The 23,819-nt window shown below is 52.3% G+C and overlaps 1 protein-coding gene across 1 annotated transcript in view; it reads right to left on the reverse strand.

Moving 5' to 3' along the window:
• Positions 1-23,819, reverse strand: part of PEPD (peptidase D) — a 117,649-nt gene that overhangs the window by 71,026 nt on the left and 22,804 nt on the right. Inside the window, exons 5-8 of the mRNA XM_081217136.1 lie at positions 20,975-21,022; positions 19,329-19,390; positions 10,805-10,849; positions 584-659 (exon numbers count right to left, since the gene is read on the reverse strand). Of these exons, the coding sequence (XP_081073262.1) occupies positions 584-659; positions 10,805-10,849; positions 19,329-19,390; positions 20,975-21,022 (231 nt within the window). The remainder of the gene's footprint in view (positions 1-583; positions 660-10,804; positions 10,850-19,328; positions 19,391-20,974; positions 21,023-23,819) is intronic.

A 23,819-nucleotide genomic window follows, 5' to 3' on the forward strand; every position in this document is an offset into this window, starting at 1 on the left:
TATAAAACACAGAGAAAATGAACTCGGAGAAGAGATTGTGTTGCCCCCAATGACTCCCATCTGTCTCCTGACACAACACTGCAGTGTCAGTAAGCAAGTACTGGGCTATCCCAATGGCCCGGATCCATTTCAAAAAATAAACTTCCTTATTTGCTCCTGCTCCTCAGGTAAAGTGGGAAGGTTTGGGAAAGAACCAGCTGAGGGCGTTTTCAAAAAAATGGACGATAGTAATAAACGTGCTTGAATCTTGGTTAAGGACCACAGATTCTTTCAAAGGAACTGGGACTGCCAGAATGCGAGGAGGGAAAGCTCTGCTGTCCTGGAAGTCGGGACTTCTGGCTGGGAAGCTCCCTGAGGGTGGGTACCTTAAGGTGAGGACAGGCCCTCCCTGCCCTGTCCCCACTGGGGAACAGTAAACAGCCAGCACCGTATCTTGGGTCTGCAGTGACACTTCCTGCCTGCTGGGGACCAACGCCCCCCCAAGACCGTCCACCTCGACACCGCCGTCTTGCCCCACACACAGCAATGCTGCTTCCCCAGCCCACCCAGAACGGCAGGTCCAATGAGCCAGCGCCCAGCTTACCTCCTGGTGGGCCTCGCTGGAAATTTTATTGGTGTAGCGCAAAACCTCCAGCTCCATGTCTGTCTTGAAGACCCGGCTGCAGAAAGGAGAAAAACGAAGCAGCAAGTCAGCGACTTCCAGCAGGAGCTGGCAGACCCCTCCAGGGAAACCTCCACACCCTGCACAGCCTGGGAAGGAGCCCAGGGCTGCAGATGGGCTGCCTGGGCATAGGATGGGGGCAGGATGGGCCACCAAGCCCCAGGAGTGATGAGCTACACTAAGCATGGCCCATCCCGACCCAACGCCAGCCTTAGGAGTGCAGGCTGCTTCCAGTTACAAGATCGGGAAGCCGCTGTGGGTGGCAGAAACCCAGTTTCTGTAGCCGGACACACAGTGCCTCACTGAGACTCAGTTTCCTCATCCATTAAATGGGGATACAATCCACATGGCAAGGCTGTTAGACCTGAATCTTACGTGTGCTGACTCTCAGGGCTCTGCCCAGATGGCTGAAGAGTTCTCCCATTTTCCCCCACCACACCCACCTGTCCAGGCAGCCTTGGAAAACCATGTGACTCAGGCCCCCTGCGTGAGATAGGGTCAAGCTGGGAGTGGGGACAGGGCGGTGCAACCAACAGATCCTGCCGTCCTTTCAAGGCTCAGCTGTACCTCCTGCCAGCTGGACTCCAGGCGGGTACTGGGGTCCTCACAATAAGCTCATGTTAATTTGCCCCAAATTGGTTAGGTTTCTGGTCCTTGCAATCAATCTCAACCCCAAGTAAGCCTCCCGTAGAGAAGCTAAATAAATATTCTTTTTCTACTTCTACCCATTTCAAGTAAGCACCTCCAGCTCGCGGCATTTAAGTGGCAGTGGGCCCAGTCCTCAAGCGCGTGGAGTCCTCAGTGCAGCCCTCATGGCCGACCCTGCTCCCTGTATGAAGGTGACCTGCCTTCACCAAAGCCCCCTCAAGGTCGGCCAAGCGGACTGTCCTGATGGCAGATTAGCGCCTGCCCCTGCGTCCACCTCTGAGGCCTGACGGTCCTGAGCCAGCCTCAGCCGAGGCGTCTGAGGATGGCAGGGAAGGCGCTCCCACCTCCACCAGAGGCAGCTACCGACCTGTGCTGTCTCCACGATGCCCACGTAGGACAGCCAGCCATTTGTCGCTGGGAGGGGAGGAAGGCATCGTACAGCACAGGGACACCTTCCTAAGACTGTAAAACCTTCCAGGGGATGTAGGAAAGACAAACCCCCAACCCACTGAGACTTTCTCCAGACGAACATGCCTTCCTTTTTCAGGGGCAGACCCTGAAGCCTACGTTTGCTCTGTAGCATCATAAAGGTGCTCCGGCTCCACCTCGGGGCGCTGGGAGCAGTTCTACCCGGGGGAACAGAAAGCTGGTTCCCGTGCCCCGGAGGGTGTGGTCCAAATCCACTCACAGGTAACCTAGCGGCCCCTGATGCTTCCTTCCTGCCCTGCTCGGCACCAGCCAAGGATCTGGGAGCTGGGAGCGGGTCTCTCTATTCTCCGATGCGGTGACGGTGACGACCAGAGTGACAACACAGGTGGGAACCAGGCCCAGACTACAACCGCCTCTGACCCCCATGCCTCTCTCTTCAGCCTAGAGCCCTGCTCCAGCCCTCTAGCCACCACTCCGGCCAACACTTTAGACCCCCTAGGACTTGTGCCCTTTGATCCACACAGGCTCGCCGAACGCCCGCAAGGGATGAACCAAAGCCCAGGCCTGTGTGTGCAGGACACGAGGGCTGAGGGGGAAAGCACTCAGCTGGGCGGACGGCACAGTAAGCTACCGCCTGCCTCCACACACCCCAGCTCTGCCGGGAGTCACAGGGGGAGCGTGCAGGCTCCTCTCAACTTCCTCCACCTCGGGGCCCTCCCAGGGCTCCTTGTCACATGAACGAACTCATCCCCTACTTCCTGGAGAACACAGAAGGCAGCAGGTGGGCATACTCTCACCTCTTCTCCAAACTCCCAAGCCTTCCCCACCCCCATCCTCCCCTCTCTCCCCGCCTACAAGGGAAGGGGTGCCCTCTTGTCAGTGAGGCTCAGCCCCCCAACACACACACGTGGGCTCAGATCCCAGCCCCCAAGCGCCTCTGTGCACCTGCCACTCTTACTGGAAGCTCCATGACCACTCACCTCCCCGTCCAGCCAAGCTTTCCCCCCACCACCCAGCCACGTTTCCAGAAAGGACACCCTGACAGTCCTTGCCTCCGGAGAGGAGGGAGAGCGGCTTTTACGAACCTCCTCCCCATCTTCTCACTAACCCTCTCCCCTCCCCTCTTCTCCCTTCAGCCCCTGCCACTCTGCCAGCACTGCCTCACCAGGGTGCCAAACCCAGAGGCATTCCGTGACCTCCCAAGAGCAAGAGGCACCTCGACGCCTGCCTCTGCTGGCACGTGCTTGGCGGCTTCCCCTCCTCCAGCTCTGACGGGCCCACCCCTCCCGGCCCCCCAGCCTTGCCGCTGCACCTGCCCCCAAAGCCCCAGCTCCCCGGCACAGGCCTCTCAGCTGCCTTCCACCTGCAGGACCCCCCCCAGGCACCTCCAGCTCAGCAGGACAGAGACTCCCACCCTTCTGCAGGCTCCCATCTCCAGCCACACCTCCCCACTGCTTAATGCAGACACCTGGGCACCTCCCTCTCATCCGTCCATCACTCCCACATCCAACCGATGACCAAGGGTGGCAATTCCACCTCCACAACCTCTCACGCCTCCCCTTTCTCTCTCTCCATACAGACCCCACTCTCTCCAGCCTGGAAAACCTCTCCTGGCTCTTCTGGCCTCCAGCCCTGTCTGCTCCCCAACCACAGCTGTGGATCTTCGGGCAATGCAAATCTGACCAGGCTTTCCCTGGCTTCAAACTTTTAGTAGCCTCTAGATGTCGTCCAGATGAAGTTAAAACTCTATCCAGGGACCAGGAGGCTCTCTAGGCCACACCCTGCCTGTCTCCACCACTTACCCCCCAACCCCCGACAGGGACTCCTCTGCCTGGAACCGGCTCCTGCACATTCATCCTCTAGCTCCTTTCTCAGAAAGCAGGGAGGGGCTCCCTCCAGCCCCCTACCAGGCTAAATCCCTCCCTCTATTCCCTGGGCAGTCTATGTGAATCCTCAGTAAGCTATCACGCTTGTAATTTCCTTTTCACTTAAGTCTCCCCCTAAAAGCCCATAGCCCTGGAGGGCAGGGTCCCAGGGCTAGAACAGTGCCTGGCCCAGAGCAGACACACAGTAACTATGGGTTAGGAACAGTACCTGGGCATTGCACCAAAGCTGCAAAACACCTTACTTCCAACCAGGAGAGAGAATGGTTCATCTCAAAAAGAAAAGGAGGCCTCCTCCACCCCGCCCTCCCTGGGCTGTTCACCAGGTCATCGTGGGATGTCGCACAGCCTGGCAGGCCCCGGTCAGGACAGGGCGTGGGGAACAGCCTCCCCAGGCCTCAGCAATCCAAACTCCCACCACCACTGCCTCACCCCAGCCACAAAGGCAGGATGAGGCAGCCCCAGCCTCAGAAGCCCACTTCACAGGCTCTCCACTCACCTCCTCCCTGCCCCGTAGGCACCCTCAGTCTTGCAAAGAGCCGCGAAAAAGACTCCATCAGCCCAAGGAGAGAGGATTCTTGGAGCCCAGACCATGCTCCCTGCCTATCAGAGATAAGCATGTTGAGCCACCGAGGCCCAGAGTCCTGCTTCCTTTTCTAATTTCACTTTGGGGAAGATGACAAACTAGGCCTCTAGCTGGTTGCCTCAGGACGTATTTTTTTAGTCATGTTAAAAAAAAAGAAAAAAAAAAATCAAACTGAACCAGGGCAAAGGCAGTTCTCCAGTGAAGCCGGCCTGGCTGAGCACTGGCCTGGCCCAGTTGAATCCAAGCTTTAAGGGCCCTGAAAGTAAAGGCTGCTGTGTGCCGGCTCACCCAACTGTCCACAGGGCACTCTGGGGCTGAAATCTTGCCCCGGTGCCAGGCATCCCTGACTGGCCCCGTTATCTCCACAACACAAGCACCAGAAATTGTTTTTAAGATCACGGCAGAAAACAGTAAGACTTTCCAGCATTCTGCACAGTTTCTCCTCATCTGCAGGAAGAATTCACTGACCTGAATTTGAGGAGGCTATTTCCTTTACTCCCGAGCACAAAAAGGCAAGGTAGGGGGATTCTGCTGTGGTGCAGCCTCTGTAGGCCCAGTCGCCTTGGAGTGAGGGATTCTGAGTATCACACTCAGCCCCCGCCTTGTCCAGCCCAAGGACATGTGGGGTGGTGGTTAGAAATATCATCTGCAAGGCTTCTATCCCCAGGGGAGGACGAAGGTCACCTCCTCTAGGAAGCATCAGAGGACCAAGGCTCAGGCCAGGACAGCACTGATGCCACTTAAGTTATCTGTGCAGGACTCCCCTGGTGGTGCAGTGGTGAAGAATCCACCTGCAGGGGACACGGGCTGGAGCCCTCGTCCGGGAAGCAGCTAAGCCCAGAGCCCCAACTACTGAGCCCACGTGCCACAATTACTGAAGCCTGCCCGCCTAGAGCCCGTGCTCCGCAACAAGAGAAGCAACCACAATGAGAAGCCCCTGCACTGCAACGAAGAGTAGCCTCTGCTCGCCACAACTAGAGAAAGCCCGTGCACAGCAACAAAGATCCAAAACAGCCAAAAATTAAAATTAATTAATTAAAAAAAAAAAGACATCTGGGCAGAAGGCAACTCAGGCTCTTCCGGCAGCAAGAGGAGGTGCCTGACGTGTGCAGGAGAGGAAGGCGCTCAGGCAGGGTCCCCAGCTCGTGGCCAGGCCTGTGAGCATCACCACGTCAAGGGGGGCTGCTCAAGGAGAAAGGCAGCACCACGGGCAGGGTGGTGGGGGTGAAGACACAGAGTCCCCTGCTGCTGGCCTGAAATAACAAACACTGGACCAAGCTGAGGCTCATCTGTGCAAGCTTTTTCTTCCTTAAATATTCACAGGTCACAAAACTGCCTCTGAGCATTAAATGCAGGATTAAGACATCAATTAAGTGAGGTCTGAATGCTCCACTGATTAAAACAGTAGCAGGACAGGATGAAGTATTTCCAAAATCAGTCTCTAAGCATCAAAGTGCCACAGTGTTGCACAAAACCCATTTGAAGGGACAGGAATTCCATCTCTCCCGGAGATGAATGTGCAGGGGCTTCTGCGGGAGCGGAGTGCGGGAATTCCATACCGCGGGACCCCCACGGCCGTTCCTTCCCTACCCTGTGAGCCAGGGATTCAAAGGGTAAAATCCCAGAACAACAGGAGGGACAGAAAGGAAAGAGCTGGCTGGAATTACATATCCTCAGGAAGCTCAATCCATAAGTCCTCTTAGAGAAACCAGAGCCAGGAAGAAAACGGTGGTTCAGCCCGTGGTAAGGTGAGTGTGCCTGAGACCTGACCGGGGCCAGGCAGTCGTAAGCCACGTGCAGGGAGAGCGGGGACCAGGGCCTGACTGCTCCCACATCCCGGGTCCAGCCTCCCGGTGCACAGTAAGCCAAGTTCTCCCCACTACTCTCAGGTCCCCACTTTCCACTTGGCATTCTCGTTGACTTAGGGTTAAATGCCTATTCTCCGGGAGACAAAAATAGCAAGCCTACTGGAATACTTTTCATATACACACCAAGAACCTAAGTCATCATCTAGGTACCTTTTCTAATTTGGGACACATTACCCAGGATGCAGGATCCTGGTGCGTGTCTGCCCCAAACCATCCACCCCTCACCGTCTCCCGTGCACAGAAAGGCAGGGGAATAGAAATAGCTTACCCCGCTGCCTGATGAATACATGCAGGCCACCTCCGCTCCGTGTAATTAACAGCTCTAACACTGGCATGACACCGACTCAAGTTAACATGGCCTCACTTAAAACCCGAGAAGGCGCGTGGCAATGGCTGACATGCTTGCTTTTCTGTGACGCTTCCAGAGGTGCTTAACTGAAATCCACAGTGCCGAGCTATTAGACAGCACAGAAGTATCTCCTTTTATTTCCTAACCCACCTTCAGATCAATTTAATCATCTGCTGAACAGGAATGCAGAACCACAGACTAAATTATGGAAGTGAGAGACGCCTGCTCTTATTAAGTTTCAACTTTTGACCTCCACGTTCAAACTGCAATACCTAGCACAAGGAAAGAAATGATCAGCTATGATCTCATGTTTGTGGGGAAGAAGAATATGATTATAGAGGAATTTACAGGAAATCAAAAAGGTACTGCTTGAGAGAATGGAAAACAATAAAGCAGTCACAGAAAGGAAATGAATGACACCCAAACACAAACGAAAAGTGAAGCTTCCCCTGTGCTGGGAGAGGCTGCCTATTATCAGACAGGCTCTGGGAAGGATCCCAAATCCCCAGCTCAGCTGCTACCTGGGAGCTGGGGTACATGTGGGTGGCAGGGCACCGTGCTGGGGGAGGCTTAGCTGTACATCCCCAGGCCCTCCACCCCACCACACCCTGGCCTCCACAAGATCTTTTCTGTGGGTTCTGAGCAGGTCGGATGGCCAAGAATGAACCGAGAGAGAGGCTGACACGCAGGCAGCACCCTCCACTCCCCAGGGTACTCCTCAGAGCCTGGAACCATTGGCCTGGGCTCAGCTCCTGGCTTTTTCTTGGGCAAATCACTTTCCTGTGCCTCCGTTTGCTCACCTGTAGCATGGGGATAATCAGAGTCCTACCTTATAACATAAATAAAATACCTCTTTAAATAAGGGGACGTGTGTCAAGTGCTTAGCATAGCACCTTGCATAAAGGAAGTCTCAAAAGGTGACAGCATGATTACCGGTATGTGTTGTCACTTGACTTTTGCTCTCACTCAAATAAGGGAGACCACGTCCACTCTGCAGGTATGGAAACTGAGGCTTGGTGTTACACATTGAACACTGTGTTCCCCCCAAATTCATAGGTTGAAACCTATCCCCAGCGTGATAGTATCTGGAGGTAGGATCTTTGGGGGGTGCTTAGGTCATGAGGGTGGAACCCTCATGAATGGGATTGGTACCCTCATAAAAGAGACCCTAGAGAATTCCCTCACCCCTTCTGCCATTTGAGGACACAGAAAGAAGACGGCCATCTATGAACCAGAAAGTGGGTCCTCACCTTGGCCTTGGACCTCCCAGCCTCCAGAACTGTGAGAAATGAATTTCTGTTGCTCATAAGCCACCCGGTCTATGGTAATTGTTAGGCAGCATGAATCTTCACGTCCATGCTGTGAGTTAGGCATTACTACATCCCCATTTTATAGATGAAGAAGCTGAGGCTCAGAGAAGTTAAGTGACTTCCTTAGGTTGGGTGGGCTGGGATGAAAATTTGGATATGCCCAACTGGATAGTTTTTCCATTACCCCAGGTAACTTCTCTCCACGGGCCAAGAGGGGGGCATTGGAAAAAGCATCCAGGACAGGGGCCCAAAGATACATCAATGAGCCATAATTTAATACCATGGAAACCCAGTCTCTCCTGTAAATGAGGGGCCTGCCCGCCATTCCACCCAGAATCCTTCCTTCAGTTACCGGAGGAGGGCAATGACGGTGACTCGCACGTCTCCCACCAAGAATGACTGCGGTCACTAAGAGGCCAGAACGCACACGGCTAAAACACACCCGAGGCAGTGAGGACAATGTGACATTTCTAAAATAGTTCTACTGCCATCAAATGACAAATAAGTCCTCTCTGCTGCTGGCTTTAATAAAACTGGGAAGTATCTTATGAATGCAGAATCTACCTCAGAGCCTTGGAAATGTCACCAGAATTAAAGCATGCTCGTTCCAAAGTGACAAACTAATGACTTGTCCCTCAGGAGATGCTGGGGTGCACAACCCAGCTCTGGTCTCCAAAGCACTCAGAATGTAAGCGGCCACAAGGGATGCCACATCTGGGACATAGGTGGACGCGGTCCCTGAGTATCCAGGATTTATTCTTCTGCCAACTGGGGGCTACAGAAGGGCCAGGCATTTGTTACTTCATCAAAACAAGAAGAGGCGGCTGTGAACTGGAAGGACACAAGCCCCCCTGCTCACAGAGTGTGCGGCCAGGATGGGCACCGGGCCAGGGCTGCCAACAGAGCTGCTGGCCCGCCCACCCTCCAGCTCTCGCGAGGGTCAGTATCGATGCCTGTCGACAGCCCTCAGATCTTCGCCTCTGGCCCAGCCTCTTTCCCGCCGGCACCTGCCTCAAACTCAACACACCACAGACAAGTCCCTCACCTGCCAAAGCACCTGCCCCATCTTGGTGACACACCGCCCAGCTGTTCAGGACAAAACCCCAGAGTCACATTCAACTCCACCCTTCACTCAGGCGTCAAGGCCGCTTCCTCCCAGGAGCATTCCCCTTGATTGCCCCTTACTCTCAACTCTGTCACCTACCCCTCCAGGGCCACCTGGACCCTGCAGCAGCCTCCTAACTGGCAGCCTGCTCCCACTCCTGCCCCACAGCTTTAAAAAACGCTAACCTGGGCTTCCCTGGTGGCTCAGTGGTTAAGAATCTGCCTGTCAATGCAGGCGACACGGGTTCAAGCACTGGCCCTGGAAGATCCCACATGCCGCGGAGCAACTAAGCCCACGCGCCACAACTATTGAACCCACATGCCACAACTAGTGAAGCCCATGCGCCTAGAGCCCGTGCTCCACAACAAGAGAAGCGACAACAATGAGAAGCCCGTGCACCACAACAAAGCGTAGCTCCCGCTCGCCACAACTAGAGAAAGCCTGCACGCAGCAACGAAGACCCAACAAAGCCCAAAATTGTTTAAAAACAAATAAAAATTTTAAAAAAGCAAACCTGATCCTACCATTCTCCTGCCTAAATCCTTGAAGGTTTCCCCTGGTTCTCACTTCTCTCAAGACAAAGTCCAGGCAGACACCACGGCCCACCCGGCCCCTGCCCGTCTCTCTAACTAACCTCAGGGGCCACTTCCGCAGTGTGCGGCTCTAGGCTGGCCACACAAAGCCACCAACCTTTCTTGTCTCCAGCCTTTGAACAAGTGGCCCCTTGGCCTGGATCACGCTCTCCTTCTCCCCACTCTGCACTTCCCCCAAACTCAACGGCTGACTCATCCTCGTCCTCAGGCCACAGTGTTCCCAAGTGCTTCAAGACTAGGTGAGCAAGGTCTCCCAACTAGACAGGGAACTTGACGCATGGCCTTAGGATCAGATGTGAGGAGTCCACACGCCTCCCAGTCAGGGGACGATACAGCCAAAGCCCTGCCTCTCCTCTCTCCTACATTCAGAATAAGTGCAGCCATACAACAAATAAAACACGGTTTAGTGCTATAAAAGAGCAACTTGAGGACTTCCCTGGTGGTGCAGTGGTTTAAGAATCCGCCTGCCAATGCAGGGGACACGGGTTCGAGCCCCGGTCCGGGAAGATCCCACATGCCGTGGAGCAACTAAACCCGTGCGCCACAACTACTGAGCCTGCGCTCTAGAGCCCGCGAGCCACAACTACTGAGCCCACGTGCCACAACTACTGAAGCCTGCGCACCTAGAGCCTGTGCTCTGCAATAAGAGAAGCCACCACAATGAGAAGCCCACACACTGCAACGAAGAGTAGCCCCCGCTTGCCACAACGAGAGAAAGCCCGTGGGCAGCAACAAAGACCCAACACAAAAATAAAGAAATTAAATAAATAATTTTTAAAAATAAATAAATTAATTAATTAAAAAAAACCCAACAACTCAATGGCTTAGGAAGAAAACTGGCAGCACATCAGTGGAGGGTCTCTTCAAGGGCCCACAGAGGCAACGCCCAACTGCAGGCACCTCGCCCGGCAGTGAACCAGCAGAAAACACACTGCAGGTAGGGCTACCAGTACCAGCAGAACAAGAGAGCAGGCAACATAAGACACGTAAAAAGGATGCCAACTAGTCAAGACATACGTGTGACATGAGGAAAACATGTTTACCTTTCTGGTAATAGGATCATGTATGATGTTTATTTTTATTCTTTTTCACTATCTACTTTAACTGAGCTATATACGTTTGGCTCATTTATGGTAAGATTTCTTTTAAAAACTCCTAAAGAAAAAGAGAAATTTAATTGACATTCGAGTGACGTGTGCCCTTTTGGAAAAACAGACCAACTGACAAACAAAAAATACAAAACAGAAGAGGCTGAGAGAAGAGTTCTAGGGACCAGCTTGTCCGAGGGGCTCTCTGAGATGGAGTGGGTGGGAACAGCAGGGTCTCTCACCTTCCTGGGCTGAGCACAACGAACAGCCACAGCCATACTCACCATTCCACAATCTCCGGATGAAGAATGGTGTTGTTGACATTGAACCTACAGAAAGAAAACAAGTCAAGTCCATTAGTTCAATGGTCTATCATCTCCCAGCAAGAAATACTTCATTCAAGACATACCAAGAGAAAGCCTGACCGAGAGAACTTTAACTTCATGACTCCCTGGACAACAGAAGGCCTGCTGCTGCTCACGTCCTGCAGCAGACTTGGCAGTCCAGGCCATGTCCTCCAAGTGTAGTCAGTTGGAGAACAAGCTGCTTGGCTGCAAAACGTCATCCTCCACCCTCGCTAGGCAGACAGCATATAGCCTCTTCCATCACGTATACCAACATACACATAATAGGAGTTCCAGAAGAAAAGGAGAGAGATAATGGAGCAGAAGAATATTTGAAAATATAATGGCCAAAAACTTTGCCGATTTAATGAAAAACATCAATGTAAACATCCATAAAGCTCAATGAACTCCAAGTGGGATAAACTCAAAAGAGATCAACATCCAGACACATAATCAAACTGTCAAAAGAAAACCTTAAATGCAGTAAGAGAAAATAAATTCATCACATGCAAAGGATCTTCAGTAAGATTAATGGCTGATTTCTCATCAGAAACTACAGAGGCCAGAAAGCAGAATATGGGATGACATATTCAAATTGCTAAAAGAAAAATATCTGTCAATGAAGATTCCATATCCAGCAAAGCTATGCTTCATAAATGAAAGAGAAATTAAAACAGTACCAGATAAACAAAAACTGAGAGAATTCATCACTAGAAGACCTAGCTTATAAGAAATACTAAAAGGAATCTTTCAGACTATAGTGAAAGGAGTTTCTAGAGAGTAACTAGGATCCATATAAGGAGAAAAAGGGCACTCGTAAAGGTAATTACATAGGCAAGTACAGAAACAGTGTAAACGTATTTTTCGTTTGAAGTCCTATCTGATTTAAAAGACAACTGCATAAAGCAATAATTATAAACCTGTGTAGATCACTGTGAAATGTATAAAGATGCAATCTCTATGCAATAACAGCACAAAGGAAGGGAGCATAATTTTTGTGTACTGTTGAAATCAACTGATATCAATGTGAACTAGATTATTACAAGTTTAAGAAGTCATTTGTAATCCTCTGGGTAACCACTAAGAAAATAACTAAAATATACAGAAAATGAAATAAAAAAGGAATCAAAACTGTATACCGCAAAAAAATCAATTAAACACAAAAGAAGGGAGTAATGGAGAAACTGAGGAACAGAAACAATATATGACACAGAAAACTAACAACAAAATGGCAGAAAAAAGGTCTTCCTTATCAGTAATTACTGTAGATGTAAACGGATTAAATTTTCCAATTAAAAGACAAGGATTGGGCTTCCCTGGTGGCGCAGTGGTTGAGAGTCTGCCTGCCGATGCAGGGGACACAGGTTCGTGCCCCAGTCTGGGAGGATCCCACATGCTGCGGAGCGGCTGGGCCCATGAGCCATGGCCACTGAGCCTGCGCGTCCGGAGCCCGTGCTCCGTAACGGGAGAGGCCACACAGTGAGAGGCCCGTGTACCCCCCAAAAAAAGACAAGGATTGGCAGTATAGATGAAAAAAAAAAAAGATTCAACTATATGCTCTAAAGAGACACTTTAGACTCAAAGACACAGATGAAAGCGAAAGGATGGGAAAAGATATATTATGCAAACAGAAACCGATATATCCATAGACTGGAATATTTCTCAGTCATAAAAATGACCAAAGTACTGATTCATGCTACAACATGGATGAATTTTGAAAACACAGTTAGTGAATGAAGCCAGATATAAAAGGCCACTTACTGCATGACTCCATTTATATCAAATGCTAAAGTAGGCAAATCCATAGACAGAAAATAGATTAGTGGTGGCCAAGGGAATGACTGCTAATGGGTACAGGGTTTCTTCTTGGGTGATGAAAATATTCTAAAATTGATTGTGATGATGACTGCACAAATCTACAGACATACAAAAAGGCATTTTAGTTGTACAGTTTAAGTGAGTCAGTTGTATAAGGTATGTGAATTATATTCCGACAAAGCTGTTTTTAAAAACTTACTGAATTATACACATAATAAATTTTATTATATATAAATTTTATTCTAATAAAATTGATTTATAAAAATTGACAGAAATGAGAAACAGATAAATCAACAAGCATAGTTTCAGATTTTCACATACCTCTTCTGATGACAGAACAAGCAAACAGAGAAATCAGTAAAGTTGCAGAAGATACAAACAATACAATTAACCAACTTAATTTCACTGACATATACAGAACACTACAGCCAACAACTGCAGACTACATGCTCTCTTTAAGTATACATGAAACATTTATCATGAAACAATATATGTTGGAAGTTTCAACAAATTTCAAAGCATTGAAATACAGAGAATATTCATTGATTACAGTAGAATTAAACTAGAAATCAGTAACAGAAAAATATAAAATCCAAAACTGTTTGGGAATTAAGCAATAAACTTCTAAATACCTACAGTTCAAAGAAGAGATAATAATAAAATCAGAAAATAAAACCATGAAATACCGTAATTGGTGAAATGCAGCTAAAGCAGTGCTTAGAGGAAAATTTATAGCTCTAAATGTAGGCATTAGAAAAGAACATTGAAAATCAATTATCTAAACTTCCATCCCGGGACTTCCCTGGTGGCACAGTGGTTAAGAATCTGCCTGCCAATGCAGGGGACACGGGTTCAACCCCTGGTCCAGGAAGAGCCCACATGCCACAGAGCTACTGGGCCCACGTTCCGCAACTACTGAGGCCTGCGTGACGCAACTACTGAGCCCACATGCTGCAACTACTGAAGCCCACGTGCCTAGAGCCCATGCTCCACAACAAGAGAAGTCACCGCAATAAGAAGCCTATGCACCGCAAGGAAGAGCGGGCCCCCGCTTGGCACAAGTAGAGAAAGCCCGCGTGCAGCAACGAAGACCCAACGCAGCCGAATAAATAAATAAATAAAATAAACTTCCATCCCAGAAATATCTTTCTTCTTTCTCAATGAACTAGAGAAAGAACAAATAAAACCTAGAGAGATTAGAAATTTTTTAAAGCAAAAAAATCAATGAAATAAAAAGCAAACATACAATAGAGAAAAATCTACAAAACTAAAAGTTCTTTGGTAAGATGAACATAACTGAAAAGGGAACCCAGGAGACAAAAGGATCAGGTTGGGGCACATCCCTGACACTTCTGTCATGCGTGACTCAGAGCTCAAGCTGTCAGTGAGACAGCTAGGTAAGCACAATGTGGCCCAGCACAATGTATGGGCCTCAGCAGAGAAGCCTTGGGAAGCCTTCAATCCTCAGGATTCTGAGCCCTGCTCCATCTCAAGCCAGGATATCACACAGGGCATACAGGATTGTGACCCACCAGGAATCCTCCAAGGCCTCACTGATGGGTGTCTGAAAACACCTATCTAATGCTGTGGTTGTGCAGTGGGTACCCCCACTTCTGGCTGAAGGAGGGACAAGGACGAGGAGAGGGAAGGAGGTATTAGCAGGCTGAAAGGATTCCAGATCTTCGGAGCTTTCGGGATCCCTAACTATAAAAATAAGACTACTTAATTCAAAGTCTACCAAAATGTTGTAGTATCAAGCCCTACTTGTGAAATATCAAAGAGACCACAGAGAGCCAGCGCGGCTCAGAGTGAAGAACAGAGCAGGAGATGACATAAATAAAGACGGCAAGACAGACTGTCTCCCATTCTGCCAAACAGCACTTTGACGCTAGGAAAAGCGATGGCCTATCTCCTCAAAAGCCAAACACGCCAGTAAAATCTCACGTTACAAAACATACGTACATACACACACATGCACACACACACACAAACAGCAAAGTGACCAGGCACAAAGACACAGATGCAAACACACAGACACACACACAGACAGGCATACGCTTCGAAAAGAGGCGCAGGCAGACACACACAGATGTATATTCACGGACACAGGCAAATACATGCACACACACACACACAAAGGCATAAACTTGGACTAACACACAAAGATCCACACCCAAATATACACACAAACAGAAACACACAGACTCACACAAATGCACACTCAGACACAAAAACATTCAGATAGAGAAACACCCTCAGACACACTTACGTGTAAGAGTCCAAAAGACATTCACTGCAATGTCAGTGGTTTAACTCAGGTAATGAAATTTGAACACTCCTTGCTTTCGCCTCTGTGCTAGTTAGAGCTTTCTATACCAAGCATGTAATAATTGTGTAAAAACAACAACAAAGCCCACCAGAGCCCATGAAGGTGGGCAATGTCCTGGAAGCAGAGGGTACCTCCCTGGTGGGCTCTAGCTGTGGGCTGGGTGATGGACAGTGAGCAGTATGAGTCCAGCCAGCCCTGCTCCAGCCCCTGGGCTCCTCCCTGCAGTTTCTAACTGGAAGATGGAGAACAGGTCCCAGAAGGCCCCCCACTCCACCCACACTGGGGGCTGGGACGGGTTCTCGTCTCTTCAGGAGACTCATGGAGATTCCATGAGCCATAATCAGAACCTCAATCCAAATTGTTAACTTGATACGTAAGTTAACAGTAACCAGAAAGCCACTGGTCCCCACACCACAGACTGCCATTTTATTGTAACTGTCGAGTTTTAATAATGTCCCTCTATTTCTTGGGCTTGAAAATTCACATCCCTGAGCATTAATATTCCTACTTTAATAACCCCCAAATTCAGCAATTTCATACTTAACTGCTTATTTAAATGGAATTAATTTGTAACCAATCGTCGTCAAATATGCAAGGCAATTTAAGTAAATGCCAGAAGATAAGAAATATGCTTATCCTGAATAACCAGCTAATGTAAAGCATCGACCATATTTCTCCGTCAGACAACGGCGTGAAACAGAGCGCTCTCTACTCACCGCCCCCACCCAGGGCTCCTGGGCAGTCTGCCTGCCTTGGAGGGAACTGTCTCAGGCCAAGAAGGCAGCCCATAGGCCGCCTGGCCCCCCACAGATAATCTCTTTCCCTTCATAGCCAGGGTCTGTCTGTCTGTCTGTCTGTCTGAAGAAAACCAGCTCTCAAGTCTACCTCTCCTCTGATGCTAACAAAGACTAATCATGTCTGCCTTTGCTCCCAGGCTGCAGGACCCAGCTACTCCAGGCAGCTGTGGTATGTGCCGCCCCCATGAAGAAGGTGACTTTCCTGTGGAGCTGCCCTCTCCACAGACCAGCCCCGGCCCCGCCCTCACCAGCACCTGGCCACGAGCACCTGACCCTATCCTCTGGCCGGAGCCCACTACAGGGCCTGCTCCTTCCACCCTTTCCCTGGGAGCTGTCCGGGCACCAATCCCGCTGTACAGGGAGCTGTGGCCGGGGCTGGAGTCAAACTCAGCACGAGGCCTACAGACTGTCCCCACCTGCTCCCTTCACCCCAGCATAATCACACCCTGGCTCCCTGGGGAGGACGAGGCCACACCCCTTGGTGAGCCCAGGGGCCCCCGGCCATGGGGAGATCCCAGCGCATGTCTACCACCCCACCCCGCCTCTGTCTCCCTGCTCCCAGTCCTCTGCCGACCCCACCACTGTGACATCTGGCACACCCCCTGCCGTGGGCAGCAGGCGGCCTGGTCCTGATCTGCGAAGGCCAAGGAAGGTCTGAGGGCTCCCAGGACCAAACCCACAGCCCCGCTGAGGTGACAGGCCCAAGGCAGCCGACCCTGAGGAGCCACGTCTGGAGAGGTCACAGGCTGACTGCCTAGCTGGGTGGACAGGGGAGGCCACTGTTCCATCACAAGCTCCCTCCTGCCCCCAGGCCAAGGGATAAAGGTGGCCTGGGGTGGCCCATCAGGACAAACCGAGAGGCCAAAACCTGAACTTTTGCCAGACCAGGTCAGTGAAGGATCCAAGATGGGAGGTGTTACAGAGAAGTTCAAAAGGGTCAAAAACAAAAATTCCAGGAATAAGGCACTTCGTCAGGGCAGTGAGAAGTGACCGAGGATAGAAGCAGCTGAGTGTTGGAAAGTAGGACGACAGCAAGGTTCATCGTGCAGAGGAAACAGGCTATTATTATCCCTGCAAACAGCTGGAGGTGCTCACGGCTGGCAGGTGAATGCGGTCGCTGAGCCGCAGCGGCTCTGGAGGACAAGGGCCTCTCCAGCCTGGCGCAGGGGCTGAAAGGTGGCAGAGCTGGGGTGGCTGGGAGACAGGGGGCTGAGCTGCACCCAGACCCCAGGAATACAGACACGACTTTCTGCAGGGAAGGCGCTGGCAGGGGGCCCGAGGTCAGTGGCCACAGTGCGCCGCAGGGTGGGGGGGGGCGGTACCCAAATGGAGCAACCCCTAAGGGCAGAGCTACACGAAGGGTGCCACAGTGGGATGTGAGGCCCAGAGCAAGGTGTGAGGGGACAGGAGGGGAGGCAGTACCACAGGGGGGCTGGGGGACCCCAAGGCAGGGAGGGCTCTCACCTGCGATACTTCAGCCAAGTCAGAAAACTCAGCCTGCCACATGGGTGTGGAAACGGATCCCCCCAGCATGGGGGCAGGTGCTCAGCCCAGCAGTGAGGGGCCTGGGGAGTGGCTCACAGCCGGCCCCCGTCTGGACTGGACCATGGGTTGGAGAGGGCCAGCCTGGGAGAGTGTGCAAAGTTAAGGCTCTCCAAAAAGCCTCCCAAGGTGGGGTGGGGTGTTGGCCAAGTACAGGCTCCTCTGGGCTCTTGGCAAGGGCCACGGGGACTCAGGGAGCAGCAGGGAACAGAGGCTGGGGTCTGCTCAGTGGAGGAAGAGGTCAGTTCACAGTGGGACTCCTCCCGGGGTAGTGGGGACGAGGCCTCAACTTCCACTGCTCACAGAGAGTGATGATGCCCCTGGAGTCCCCCACCGCTCCCCCAGAAAACCTGGGCCCCGGGTGCTTGAGAAGGCGTTCTCTGCAGCAGAGACCTCGGCTGGGGGGTGGGGCAAGAAAGACCCCACAGCTCACTGACATCCAGGAATCTTGTCATCGGAGATCCTGAAGTCCGCTGGCCCACTACATAGCTGGGGAAACTGATGCTTGCAGGGGCACTGGGGCGTGATGGGGACTTGCTCGTGGGCAACTGTTTATTAAGCACCAGCTCCACGCCAGGCTCCGGATGAGCGGGATCTCATTTCATCCCACAGCAAGCCTGAGCAGCACCATGCTTCCCGTGGGAGAGCTGAGGCTCAGAGGCAAGTTCTGCTAAGGTCACAGAACCGGTCAGTGTGGCAGCCACCAGGTCTCCCTCCTTCTAGCTCAGGGCTTCCCCACAAGGCAGTGAGACCCAAGTCGAGACTGAAGAGGCCAGCCCACGGGACCAGAGTGGAGGCAGGTGAGCAGGGCACAGGAGCCGCCCCGCACTGGGCAGTGCTGGGGGACCAGGGGAGGCTCGGATCAGGACAGGCAGCAGCAAGCTGTGCCCCGTACCACTCCCCTCAAGGGCCTAGAGAAAGACAGCGGCTCCATGGCCAGCATCTCAATGAGCTGGGCTAATCACTGCTGGTGTGGGAGGCGAGGCCGCTCTGGGGAGCTCCCAAGAGGATGCGGAGATGTGTGCGTCGAAAAGACGCAAACCTGATGCCCCACCACTCTTATCACTGGGGGAAGTGACACATATTTATGAGCTCATCATCTCTCCTAATCACACCACACATCACACATACGCACAAATTCCCGTGGCTCAGGCTCATACGTAATTACAAGGCACTTCCTCGGTCCACCAAAGGACAGAGGATTCCATGGCGCAGAGTACAGGTGTGTGTGTGGGGGCGGGGGCTGGGGCCGGAGAAACAGGAGACCAGGCGAGCTGTCCACACTCAGCAGCCCCAAGGAGCAGGTGCCTCCCCTCAAGGGCTCATCTGCTGCAGCCTCGGGCCCTACAGACCGCCCCCCGCAGGGTGAGTCAGCAGCCAGCCCGGGGACACAGGCATGGCTGGCAGGCGGCACTCTCCAGGGGCCAGGGCATGTGGGTGGCAATGTGCCCAACACCTGCCCTCCTGCCTGGGGAGGCCTAGAAGGGGGAACAGAGCTGGGGGGCTCGGCCTGGGGCTACACTGGGGAGCAAGGGCAGGTAAGGGGGGTGCCATCTGGGACTGGGGCAGCAGGGGACATGGGGAAGTTGTGAGCCAGGCTGGGGGAGGTCAGGGGCTAGAAGTGAGGGGAGGGGGCCGATAACAACGAAGACCACGGAGCTCAGAGCAGGTCCCTGGAAGGAAAACAGCCGTCCCATGTGTGTGCACGGTGGCCAGGGCTTCCCTAAACACGTGGCGGGCCTGTGCTTTCACAGTAAAGCTTGACAGGGAAGTGGCATCGATCCTTAAAGTCAAGGTTGGAGTGAATTTAGGCAAATTATTTTTCTAAGCATGTCCTCGAATCACCCAATCTAACCCCTTTTTAGCATCCTCCTGTTAGTGTGTTTGTGTCTAGTCTGTAGACGGGGCCAGCCTGCTGGTGAAGACGTGAGCTGATGGAGGAGGAAGGGAGACGGTTCCCCGGGGCCCCAGGACTCACTTGCTGATGCCCTCAAAGGAGGCCTCCCTGCAGATGCTGCCGCTGTCAGTGTTGACGCCACGCTGGAGAGAGAGAGAGGGAACGTGAGGGCGCAGACCCGTCACACGGGGTGACGACGGGGAGCCCCCGCCTCAGCCCAGCCAACCCATCCCTTCCCGCCTTTCAGGTAACTCCAGGCCGGGCCCCAGCACAAGGGCAACCCTCCTTTCTCTGCTGCAGCTTGAAAAGGAGAGAAAGCAAGGCCTCCTGCGTCCAAGCACCTTGCTGACCCCAGCTCCGGCTGCCTGGGCATAGGTGGAGGCTGGGCGAGAAGACCTCGGACCGGGACCACCTCCAACCACAAATCCCCCTGCCGCCCCAAGGCTGGCTGGTCTCCCTGTGCACGTGTGTGCACACACACTCCTCACAGACAGTGTCCTGAAAAGCACTGTCAAATCCGGCCCTTCCAGAGACACGGGTGTGACCCGACTTAGGCAGGAGGGGCCTTTCTCCGTGACACCGAGACTCTGTGTCACATTCCTCTCCTTTCCCTAATTGTAAGGAGACTCCAACTGGAACTTAGACAGGAGCGGAGACAAAACAAAAGATTCAGAGGAAAGCGTGCCATCACCAGAGAGGCCAGGCCTTTTAAATCGCCTTTTAATTCTTCCTCAAGACCTTCAGGTCGATGTCTAATTGTACCCCCCCCAAAAAAACACACTGAACCCTCCGTGACCACAATCATAACGTTTCTTCTCAGCCATCAGAAACGCAGGGTGGGGGCTTCCCTGGTGGCGCAGTGGTTGAGAGTCCGCCTGACGATGCAGGGGACACGGGTTCGTGCCCCGGGTCCGGGAAGATCCCACATACCCACGTACCGCAAAAAAAAAAAAAAAAAAAAAAACAACAACGCAGGGTGGAAAAAAGAGATCATGTGTAGCGCTAACAAAAATAACTGAGAAAAACTATTTCGGTAAAAATCAATTAACAAAGGAGAGAAGGGTCACTTTGGGAGCGTAGAAGGGCTGCATACTCTTCATGTTTGAAGCTCCCCAAGGGTGAAGAAGTGTAAGAAAGCAGACTTCTTCTCGGAGCCACTTCACAGCCTCAGCACCCCCTCCCCGCCCTGCGAGGGTGCACCGTGCACCCCCGCCTGCCCCAGGCTGCAGCAGGCCCTCCGTCGTTTAGTGCCCCGAGTCCAAACTCTGATGCCACACAGCCCAGCACCCTAATGGGCAGATGCAAAGGGTGTGTTCACCGACACACTGTACGCTGCACATTACCTGAAGTGCACGTTTTGATACGTTCTCTATCAACAATGGAGGAGAGACAGTGTGGAAGCAAATTGATATTCTACGTCCACAAACCCCAAGAGCTCAACCTGACACAAGTACATCCTCTAGTCAGGTTTTAACCCTCGGAGTATGTGTGGCGTCTTGTCCACAGTGGCCTCGGGACAGGACACAGCCCAGGTCGACTGGAGAATGGAGGACATGGTCCTGGACACTTTCAGCAATTCAGACTGAGGTGTCAGTATTTATCAGCAATGACCCTTGCTCTCAGTTTTCAATCCTCCCCATGGCCCTGACCTCTGCAGGAGCAAGCGGCTCCCTAAAGCCCCTCCCCGTACTCAAACGCTGCCTGGTCCCTGAACGCCAGCCACTTACCAAAGTGAGGATGACGGAGGGGCTCCGTGATGTCAGGACGCTGGCGATCTGAAAGGTCAGAAAGAAAAGTCCACTTTAGCGCCACCACGTGAAGCCTGATGGCGATGCCGTACCAGCGTTATTAAATACTGACGGCTCACACTGATCCAGCACATCCTTAAAACAGAAGTTTACAGAGAATCAGGGATTTCTGAAAGCCACACAGCTATCAGGTAGCAGAGAGGGATTCAAACCTAAACCTGGCTTCCCCACGTGCTGCCCTGGCTCCGAGCCCCACACAGATCCCAGCTCCAAACAGCCAGACCCACTCGCCCTCCAAGGCTAGCGCCTCTGTTCATCTGCCTGGTCCCTAATGAAAGACCCACTGAGGCAAACTCTTCGGCACTGGTGCCCAGGGTAGACACCCTCCTCCCTGCCCCCTTCATCCCCCTGACCACATGGACTTGCCACCCACAACCCCACATCCTGGCTTTCCATCCCATCATGGCCCACTCAGGCCCCTGCACGCTGGCTGCTTCCCACCCGACCCCCTGAATGAGCTTGCCACACAAGCTCACCTCCCCATGCCTTTGCCTGGGCTCTCACCTCTGCCTGGGACGCCTTCTCCCCACCTTAGCCGCTTCCTCAATTTGAACTCAGGACTGAGGTATCTGGCCCCCCGGCGGGTTGGTCCACTCCCTCCTCTACTGCCCCCCTGGCCAATCACACTGCCTCGGCCAGGACATCCTCACCCCAAGGGGGCGGGCCACCCCGCTGGGACCACCTTCTTCCTCTCCTGGCCCTACCCCTCAGTCTGCTCTGCATCTTGGCCACTGCAACTCCTACTGTACTGAGCCCCCTCCCCACGCTCCCACCCTAAACTCTCACACCCTGACACAGGGCGAGAGGGAGGAGGATTTGTTGTTTGTTGTTTCAACAGTTTTATTAAGCCATCACCGACATACTCTACGCTGCACATTATTTGAAGTGCACGTTTTGATAAGTTCTGACATATATATATATGTGTGTGTGTGTGTGTGTGTATATATATATATATATATATATATATGCTTTTTAATACTGAGAGGCTCCCAGAGAAAACCTGGAAGATACTGAAAACTATAAAAAGATAAAATACACCTACAAAACCATCCCCTGAGACTTTTTATCTCTGCACATAAAAACAGAGATCTGTAATGACATTTGGATCATATGAAGTTACATGCTTCGCTTACTTCCTGTCATTAAATATACTTCAAACACGCCATTTTTACCAGTCACTACCACGGGGGATGGTAAACGTCCAGGGAACACTTGATTACACAGCCTGTGCCAGTCACTGCAGACTCATCTCATGTAACCACCCAGGAAGCTGGTACTGCAAATGTCCAGATTTCACCAGTGAAAAGGCTTATGGGTTAATCTGCCCATAGTTAAAAGAGAGCACAGTGGTGGCTGTGTCATATTCTCTTAACAGATCTGGCATAGTTTATTTATTCATTCCTCTACTGGGCACTTACATTATTTCTAATGATTAACTTTATAAATCATGCCCTGATGGGCATCCTGATATAAAGTCTTTACTTCCTTAAAAAAAATGACTTCCTTAAAAAAAAAAAAATTGACCCAGTGAAACTGCTGGGTGACAAGCCCCATACTTTGTCAAGGTTTTGATGCTCACGGCCAGATAACTCTCTGGATGTGTTCCAACCACCCTCCCACCAGCAAGCCCCACGCTCCATCTCCCTGGGCCCCCCTCGTTTGCTCAGTAACTGCTCTGAGAAGGACTGAAGCCCGGCCTCTGAGCTGCACACACAACGGCGTGGTGAGTCGCTAGCTCGCCCCAGGCCCTCTGCGAGGAGGGGGCGGCTCGTTAGAAGGAACCAGAGCCGCACTTGTCGGGCCCCGGGTGTGCTGTTACGGCGACTGAAGGGTCTACATTCATCAGCACAGAGCGGGTCCGTCAATTACGGCAGCACAACCAGAGCACGAGTAGGCACCTGGGGATTGTATGTGCTATTGTCCTTGGGAGAGGGGAGCAGGATAACAAATGTGTGGGCTGCTGGTTTTTCTCTCGGCTGTGACTCAGGAAGTGCTGCTTGGGGATAATGGAGGAGAAAGCAGCCCTCTCAATGCCACCCGATGTGCAGACGGATGGAGGAGGCCTGACGCAGCAGGCCGGGCATCTGCTCGTCCTGGCAGGGCAGCATCTTTTATTGATCATGAACACTTGAGTGGGCCCTGGTTACCTCTGCGGCTGCAAAACCTCCCCCAGCCAGGCCGCTGCACCCACCCTTCCCCGTGGACGCCAATCAGGGCTACACTCTCGTCGGCACACCCTGATTCCCTGCCTCCGAAATTAAGGCAACGGACGTGAGGCAGCTATGCCTCACCGGTGGAAAATACAGCTCCGCACACAGGACGACATGGCTCTGTCCACACGGGGCCTCATTTCCATGGACGAGTGGTCACGGGGGACCCACCAGCTCTCATGAACCAGTGCTGTTAAACGCCTTGCCTTGCTTCATGCCACAGCATCAGTTTCCCAGGTAGCCTGGCCTCTCCAGCAGGTCGCAGTGGATGGCACATACAGAACTCTTCAGAGCCCTATGGACAAGGATCCTCCCCTGGGGACAGTCAGAGGCTTCCCGTGGACACCTCACGCACCCTCGTACCCAAAGCTCCCACCAGGCCTGCTGGCCACTCTTCAAGGGTGATGATCCAGAAAACGGGGCTGGACAATCTTTGACCAGTGCTGTCAAGAAAGCCTGCACTGCTCCGGGAGCTGGGCTTCACTGTGCAAAAAGCAAAGCTTTTAAAAATGAACCTTTTTCACGGCAGTCTGAAACAGGGCTGAATGCTGGTG

This window comes from Mesoplodon bidens (assembly GCF_964165515.1).
Source record: "Mesoplodon bidens genome assembly, chromosome: 18".
Taxonomy (NCBI): domain Eukaryota; kingdom Metazoa; phylum Chordata; class Mammalia; order Artiodactyla; family Ziphiidae; genus Mesoplodon; species Mesoplodon bidens.